General features: G+C 46.1%; 1 protein-coding gene across 1 annotated transcript in view; it reads right to left on the bottom strand.

The window, feature by feature from the left end:
• Positions 1 to 7095: 7095 nt before the first annotated feature.
• The window catches only part of PGPEP1 (pyroglutamyl-peptidase I), an 11762-nt gene continuing 10135 nt past the window's right edge, over positions 7096 to 8722 (bottom strand). The window contains exon 5 of the mRNA XM_031064732.1: positions 7096 to 8518. Coding sequence (XP_030920592.1) covers positions 8326 to 8518 — 193 coding nt within the window. The 3' untranslated portion in view covers positions 7096 to 8325. The remainder of the gene's footprint in view (positions 8519 to 8722) is intronic.

Below are 8722 nucleotides of genomic sequence, written 5' to 3'. Positions count from 1 at the left end.
AGGAATCACATTTTTCTCTCCCTTTGCTGCGAGTTTACGGCATCTCCCAAAAATGAGACTTCTGCTCCACTTGGACAAAGAAATTCCTGCCTGGGCTGCACCCACGGTCAAAGATTAACTCGGATTCCCAACCCCCTCAGGCCTGGAAAGGGCAGGAAATGCCTCTGGTCCCACCACCAAAAATGGAAATCTGCCTTGGGAAGTGCTCATCACCCCACAATCACCTTCCTCTCTCCTTGGAGATGCTTTGGCACCGGGATGTTCTCTGTTTCCCAAGGGGCAGCACCCAGGGATTTCCCCAGGCTGGAGCCGTGGTGACGGAATAGGACAAGAGAATCCCATCCTGCAGCAGAGAATATAGAGAATATAGAGAATATAGAGAATATAGAGAGTATAGAGAATATAGAAAATAATATAGAGAATATAGACTATAGAAAATATAGAGAATATAGAAAATATAGAGAATATAGAAAATAATATAGAGAATATAGACTATAGAAAATATAGCGAATATAGAGAATCTAGAAAATATAGAGAATATAGAGAATAATATAGAGAATATAGAGAATACAGACTATAGAAAATATAGCAAATATAGAGAATATAGAGAACATAAAAAATAATATAGAGAATACAGGGAATATAGAGAATATGGGGAATACAGAGAATGGAGAATGTGGAGAATGTAGAGAATAGAATATAGAGAATATAGTGAATATAGAGAAAATAGACAATACAGAGAATGTAGAGAATACAGAGAATATAGGAAATAGAGAGAATATAATATAGAGAACATAGAGAATAGAATATAGAGGATATAGAAGATATAGAGGATATCCATCTGCAGCTCCTGGATGTGGGCAGGGAGGGAAAGGCACACTGAGCAGAGAGTGAGAAGCCTTAAAGTTGCCAGCACAGAGTTCCCATCCCTGGAGGGGGTAAAGGAGCAGATGTGGCACTTGGGGACAGGATTTAGGGGTAAAGATGTGGATGTGGCACCTGGGGACAGGATTTAGGGTGGACAGGGGAACAGGTTTGTACCAACCACCACCTTTAAAACCAACAAGAATGAGAGGACACAGAGTCAAACTCTTTATTTCCTTTGAAACAGGGGTTCAAATCCTCAGTTACAAAGTCCAGTCTGGCAGTACAAGCTGGGACCCCCCAGCCCCTCGGGGCCGTGGGGGTTGTTGGGATTTACAAGGCACTGCAAGAACACGACAGAAACCCCCAAAGGGCTGGGATTGGTGCTCCAGGAGCCCTGACGAGCACGAGGCGACACCTGAGATGCCCACACAGACACTGGGTGGCTTCACAAGGGACACGCGGAGGACCCCAGGGCTGGGACAGGGTCAGGACAAACAGCTCGCCCCAAGAGGAGACAGCAAAACCATCAGGAATCGGGTTAACCCAACCAAAAACGAGGATGGAACAGCAAAATAATCAGGAATTGGATTAACCCAAACAAAAGTGAAGATGGAGCAGTAAAACCCTCAGGAATTGGGTTAACCCAACAAAAAAATGAGGATGGAAGAGCAAAACCCTCAGGAATTGGGTTAACCCAACCAAAAACGACGATGGGAACAGCAAAATAATCAGGAATTGGGTTAACTCAACAAAAAATGAGGATGGAAGAGTAAAACCCTCAGGAATTGGGTTAACCCAACCAAAAATGAAGATGGGAACAGCAAAACCATCAGGAATTGGGTTAACCCAACCAAAAGCGAGGATGGAAGAGCAAAACCCTCAGGAATTGGGTTAACCCAACCAAAAATGAAGATGGAAGAGTAAAACCATCAGGAATTGGGTTAACTCAACCAAGAAGGGAGGATGGAACAGCAAAATAATCAGGAATTGGGTTAACTCAACAAAAAATGAAGATGGAAGAGTAAAACCCTCAGGAATTGGGTTAACCCAACCAAAAATGAAGATGGGAACAGCAAAACCATCAGGAATTGGGTTAACCCAACCAAAAGCGAGGATGGAGCAGCAAATTCTGCTTGCCGCCCGTGTGAGTGTGAGCACACCTGGGGAACCCAGCGCAGCCTCCGAGGAGCACCCACGGACAAGAACGGGGATTCCAGCCCAATTTCCCCACCCCACGCTGGGTAAACCCATCCCCAGCGCCACCCTGCTGCCTCCCAGCCAAGGCACTCCCTGATCGTCAGAGTAAACATTTGCGATTGAAGAGGCTGGTGCAGTCGAGGGCCCGAAGGTGGAATCTGAATCGGAGTTTTTCTGTAAGGGCAGCGGCAGTTTCATTTCCCACCATCCATTCCCATCTGCGGGGAGGCATTTCCTTCCCTGTTTTGCCTTAAAAATAAACTGGTTTGTTCCCGGGTTTTAGTGAACACCTTGAAGAATTAACAACGCCCTCAGCTCTGGGGTTTTGGCAGAATTTCCCTTTCAGCACGTAAGACACTCATCAGGCAGGAATACAAGTTTGTTTTTTTTTTTTTTATGAAAAAGTGCACTTCATACTGCAAAAGAAATTAGGGATTCTGGTGCAAAAGTAAGAAATTCATCTAGATCAAGATGAGTATTTATGGTATCAACAAGGGGGGGTTTCCTCCAAGTCAATAAATTTAGAAAGAGCCTTTGCAACTCTGAAATTCCTATTGTTAAAATAAAATTAAACTGTTAAAATATTATTGGATAAAATATTAAAGTAAAAGGAGATAAGAGGGGGGGAGTTCCTTTGGGAAAGGATCTGTACAAATTCATTGCTGACAGCTTCACCTGCGCCGTGGGGTGAAATATGGAAATCAGAATGAAAAAAACAAACCCACAGAAAATACTTTTTATGCCTAAAGATGCTGATTTTCAGCCAGATTTCGGACACCACCACTCCCCCCTGCAGCAGCTCCGTGTCTGAGCCTTGGCTGGAGTGAGAGATCCAGGAATTAAAAGGAATTAACCCACAACCCCCCTTGGCCAGCCCATCATCATCATCATCATCACTGCTGCAGCTCCTGTGGGATTCACCCAATTCCCTCCTTTCCAGGCTTTTCCTAAAAAAAATTCCTTAAAAAACTCCCCCGACCACGGCAAGGAGTCAGGGAAGCCCGGGATGCTTTGGGTTGGAAGGGACCTCAGAGATCACCCAGATCCAGCTCAGTCGAGGTTATCTGAGCATCAGAAGAAATCCTGTGGATTTTTAACTTTTTTTTTGGTTTTTTTTTTTTTTCCCCAGACCTTTCCTTACCCAAACCAACATCCCTGGGAGCCTGTGCCGCGTGAGCAGCTGGAATCTCCTGGGATAATCCCAATTTCCAGCTGCTGAGGCACTGGGAGGGTCAGTGCAGACACGGGGAGGGGTTGGACGCTCCATCCACACCTGGCCCCAGGTGAGCTCGGCCACAAACGGGGATTTCCCGCAGCACCAATCCCACCGAGGTGACGATTCCCACATCCCAAGGAACGATTTCCTGTCCTGGCCATCACCATCCCCACAGCTCCCAAATTCATCCCAAAGCGCAGCAACTTTATTTTAGGTTTTTTTTTTTTTGGTTTTTTCTTTGAATGATGTCTCCAAGCCTGCAGGGAATAACTGGAATAACTGTGGGAGCTCAGCAGCCTCTGTCACTACCTCACCCCAAACCCTCTTCCTGACCTTTCCGTCCCTTCCCACCTCTCCCTCTGCTTGGCAGCTTGGGGGATGCTCCAGGGAAGGTGAACTCCAATTTTCGCTCCCAAAAACCCCAAAAAAAAAAAGTTTAACCACCTCACAGAACCCCTCAGGCTGGGAGGGATCTCCAAGGATCAAATCCCACAGGAATCCTTGAGGCCAAGAGCCTCCCAAGCTCCTTTTTCCTGGGGTTTTCAACCAGATTTCCAAATTTAATTCATCTCCAGGGATCCCTGAGGCCAAGAGCCTCCCAAACTCTTTTTTCCTGAGGTTTTAAATCAGATTTCCAAATTTTAATTCACCTCCAGGAATTCCTGAGGCCAAGAGCCTCCCAAGCTCTTTTTTCCTGAGGTTTTAAATCAGATTTCCAAATTTTAATTCACCTCCAGGAATTCCTGAGGCCAAGAGCCTCCCAAGCTCCTTTTTCCTGGGATTTTAAATCAGATTCTCAATTTTAATTAATCTCCAGGAATTACTGAGGCCAAAAGTCTCCCAAGCTCATTTTTCCTGAGGTTTTAAATCAGGATTCCAAATTTTAATTCACCTCCAGGAATTCCTGAGGCCAAGAGCCTCCCAAGCTCATTTTTCCCAGGATTTTAAATCAGATTCTCAATTTTAATTAATCTCCAGGAATTCTTGAGGCCAAAAGTCTCCCAAGCTCATTTTTCTTGAGGTTTTAAATCAGATTTCCAAGTTTAATTCATCTCCAGGAATTCTTGAGGCCAAAAGTCTCCCAAGCTCCTTTTTCGTGGGATTTTAAAGCAAATTCACAAATTTTAATTCACCTCCAGGAATTCTTGAGGCCAAGAGCCTCCCAAGCTCCTTTTTCCTGGGATTTTAAATCAGATTCTCAATTTTAATTAATCTCCAGGAATTCTTGAGGCCAAAAGTCTCCCAAGCTCATTTTTCTTGAGGTTTTAAATCAGATTTCCAAGTTTAATTCACCTCCAGGAATTCCTGAGGCCAAGAGCCTCCCAAGCTCCTTTTTCCCGGGATTTTAAATCAGATTTCCAAATTTTAATTCACCTCCAGGAATTCTTGAGGCCAAGAGCCTCCCAAGCTCCTTTTCCCCGGGATTTTAAATCAGATTTCCCAGTTTAATTCACCTCCCCACAGCAGCATCCCCCAGCTGGGACATTGCTGAGTCTCTGGAGCACTTTAGGGCTGGAACAATTAAATTCTGCCATCCCAAACACGAGGGCCAGACCCTGTTGCAGGCAGACAAATGACACCAGACCCGACCCAGCAGAACGTCCCTAAATCCTCTCTTCCACACCAAAACCCCTCAGCCCCATTTCCCCCCTGAACCTTTATGCCCAGAGACGATTTTGCACTCACAGCACCCTAAAATTTCAGATGTTTTTTGACATTTTTCCCACATTGCAGGCACGCGGAATGAGCTCTACCTGAACTTCCTGTGCTTTTATTCACCAGCACCAAGTTTTTGGGGTTGGCAGCAGGTCTCCCAGTCAGTGCAAATTAGCAAATTCTGTTAATTGATGATGTGGAAAGCAAATGGGATTTAGTAAAGCATCAGCTTTTTGAAGCTCTGCATCAGTTTGATGTCCTATTCCCAAAGAAAATAGGGATCTGTTTTAGGAAAATAGGAAAAGCTTTGTGAATCGGACAAAAAAAAATAAAATTAAAAAAAGAAAAACACCCAACCCCAAAGTATTTAATTTAGGTCATATTAAATAAAATTAGTTTAATGCCATTTTTCCCCAGTTGGGCTACAGGAAATTTCTCTACCACCAAGACACCTTTTATAAACACAACTTTGGGCTAACTTCCCAAAACCCCCCTAAAAAAAAAAAAAAGAATATAAAATAAATTATGTTTTCTAAGGAACTGATCACGCGGAGCTTCCCAAAACCAGATCGGGAGGAGAAGCAACGCCCAAAATCCTCCCCAAAAATGGGATTTTTAATGCTGACACACGCAAGGCCGCAGCAGGCACGGAGCCGGCTCTGGATTTTCCCCTGGAGCAGCAGAGAGCAGCCAGAAAAACGAATATTTTCAGGTGCTGAACAGGATTCGAGTGCCCAGGCTGAACAAACCCACGCGGGAAGCTGCTCTGCCCACGGACCTGCTGCTGTCTGCGCTCCCTGTGCTGGATCCTGGGCTTCCAGAACCCCAGAACTGCCAAGGGAACCCCAGAACTGTCAAGGGAACCCCAGCACTGCCAGGGGACCCCAGAACTTCCAGGGGAATCCCAGAACTGCGAAGGGAACCCCAAAACTGCCAGGGGAACCCCAGACACATCCAGGGCACCCTCAGACACATCCAGGGGACCCCAGAACTTCCAGGGGAGCCCCAAAACTGCCAGGGGAACCCAGACACATCCAGGGCACCCCTGGCACTGCCAAGGGAACCCCAAAACTGCCAGGGGAACCCCAGATCTACCCAAGGCACCCCAGACCCACCCAGGGCACCCCCAGAACTGCCAAAGGAACCCCAGAACTTCCAGAGGAACCCCAGAACTGCCAGGGCACCCCCAGACCTACCCAGGGCACCCCAGCATGGCATGGGGAACCCCAGACACAGCCAGGGGAACCCCGGATCTACCCAGGGGACCCCAGACCCACCCAGGGACACAGAACCAGGGATGGACAGATGGACAGACGGACAGGGGACACCTCACCTGGAGATGCTGATCCCTCCCAGAGCCCACCCTTGGCATTTCAGCGTGGCCTCACCAACCTGTTGATTTTCCACCTCCGTTTCGCCCACAGCGACACCAGAGGTGAATGAATTCAGGGTTTTTTTGGGTTTTTTTTTGGGAATTACTCCATCACCAAACCCCACTTGGGATATTTCCTCTTCCCCAAGTTTAGCAGCTAAAAACCACCCAGGACAAAAAAAAAAAACAAACTTCCCACCAAAAAGGAATAATTCCTATGGGGATAAGGAGCTCAACTAATCACAAAAAAAATTAAAAAAAAATCAAAAAACTGTGTCGAAGCACGAAGATTTCAACAAAACATTAAATAAAATAAATTACTAATCAGGAAATCTGACAAGTGCTACCTCGGAGCGGATGGGAATGACAACATTTCACTTGAAGGCAAATCCCTGTGAGCAGGAAGGCCTGGATGGAGAACAGAGGAGGAATTTCCTTGGGTCTATCCCAAAACCATCCTCCTGCTCAGGTGCCCTCAGCCGCAGAGCTCCTGTCCCATCTCAGGGGTCACAAGGAGTGGTTTTGTCACCAGACTTCTCCTGGCAAGCCCAGGGCAGCTCTCACTGAGAGTTACAATAGCAGAGCCAGTCAGCACCAGAGAAATTCAGAACCACGGGGTTTAAAAACCTTCCAAATGTTGGTTTTTATATATACATATATATATATTTCTAGCGATTTGTAAAAGCATCACAGGCCTCTCCATCCAAGCGGCCTCCCCACGAGGCCTCAGCTCCCAGGTTTGTGTCTGGTCCTGCTCCAAACCCAGCTGGGTTTTTTTGTTTTTTTGTTTTTTTTTTTTGCTGCAATCCCAAAATTTGGCAGCAAATCTGCCCACAGGACCAGCACCACCCACCTGCTGAGATCCTGCTGAGATCCAAGAGAATTCCTGGGGAAATTCCCAGGAGCAGCCAGAACCACTCCTGAACCCTCCCGTTGGGAGGGGACACCAGGAAAAGAGCCCGGAATCCTCACTCTGAGCAAAATTCCTGGATTTCAGATAATTCCCTCTGGTTTCCAGGCAGTGGGGTTGGGTTTGAGAAGCTGACATTTCGTTTTTGCAGGGGTTTTGAAGATTTCCATCTGCATTTTTATGCACCCACTCGAATCCAGGTGGAATTGGGAGCACGAGGGGGGAATTTGCAGCTGGGGAAATTATAAATTTCTCAACCTTCCCCTCAAAAAAACAGCATGGAGCACCAGGATAAAGATCTCCCATGGGGAAAGTGGCCCTCAGCAAAGCTCTTTATCCATCAGTGAAGGGTTTTAGACACATCTGAACTGGGCTGTTTGGTACAGGAGGTCCTTGAGGAAGGGAGGCGGCCAGGAGAGAAAAAGAGATTTGGAAAGATTTAGGATCAGGTTCCAAAAACTTAAAAAATCCAGCTGGATTTGGGTTCCAAAAGAACCCCAGACACATCCTTCTGCTGCAGCTAAGGAGGCTGAGGTGTCTGGAGGGTGTGGAGAGAGGAATCAGCGCCCAAAATCATCTTCCTTTCCAGCCAAGCAATTCCGGGCTCCTTGTGCCCACCAAATTCTGCTTTCCAAGCCAACCCCACAGCACCCAGCTGTCCTTCCACATCGTCACCTGGAATTCGGGGCAGGAGAAGGGGGAAAAACCAAACCCAAAGCCAACTGGAAAGCAAACCTTTCAAACCTTTCAGGTCAAGGATTGGCCACGAGCTGGTGCAGGTGAGGAACCTGCCTGGAGCTCCCAGCACGAACCCGTCAGGAATCAGGAGCTGCAGGTGTCCTAGAGAAGAGATTCTGAATCCTTTGTTGCTCAGGCTGGAGCTCACAGATTCAACAACACCAAAAAAAAAAAAAAAGTTAATTTCTAAGCAGAATTTGTAGAATATTCCTTTTTTTTTTCTTTCTTTCTTTTTTTTTTTTTGAAGTCTCCAATTCTGTGTCTGGAACTGTTGCTTGATTTATTATTATTTTCTTTTCCCCCCAATACTTCATCAGAGCAGGGAAAATTTTGGAAGTGCAATACTAGGAGAGCTCCTGGCCAGGCTGCTCAGTGTTCATGTTGACAATTGATTTTGTCTTCAGAGTGCTCCAAAAAATCCAGCATTTCCTCTATGATGGCCTGCAGGGCCCGGCCCAGCTGTTCTGCAGAGTAAGGTTTCCCCAGAGGAGGCACGTGGACAAATGCTGACCTCCCATGGCTCTGGTACAAGGAGGTGTAGTAGGTGAAGTCACAGAGGTACCTGGAACACAAAACCACAGATTATCCAGTGAAAAAAAATGAAAAAAAACCAGATAAAATGAGCTGTAGGGTCCCCATGCTTCAGCATCGTGGTGGCATCCCGGGGTTTAGGGGGATGTGAGGCAGGAATTTTTATAAAATTTTATATACATTTTATATATACATATATATAAGAATTTTTATAACATTTTAGGTAAACATATAT

Source organism: Geospiza fortis, unplaced genomic scaffold (genome assembly GCF_000277835.1).
Source record: "Geospiza fortis unplaced genomic scaffold, GeoFor_1.0 scaffold569, whole genome shotgun sequence".
NCBI classification, from domain to species: domain Eukaryota; kingdom Metazoa; phylum Chordata; class Aves; order Passeriformes; family Thraupidae; genus Geospiza; species Geospiza fortis.
Note: the sequence above shows the minus strand (reverse complement) of the source record. Positions and strands in the feature narration are given on the sequence as shown.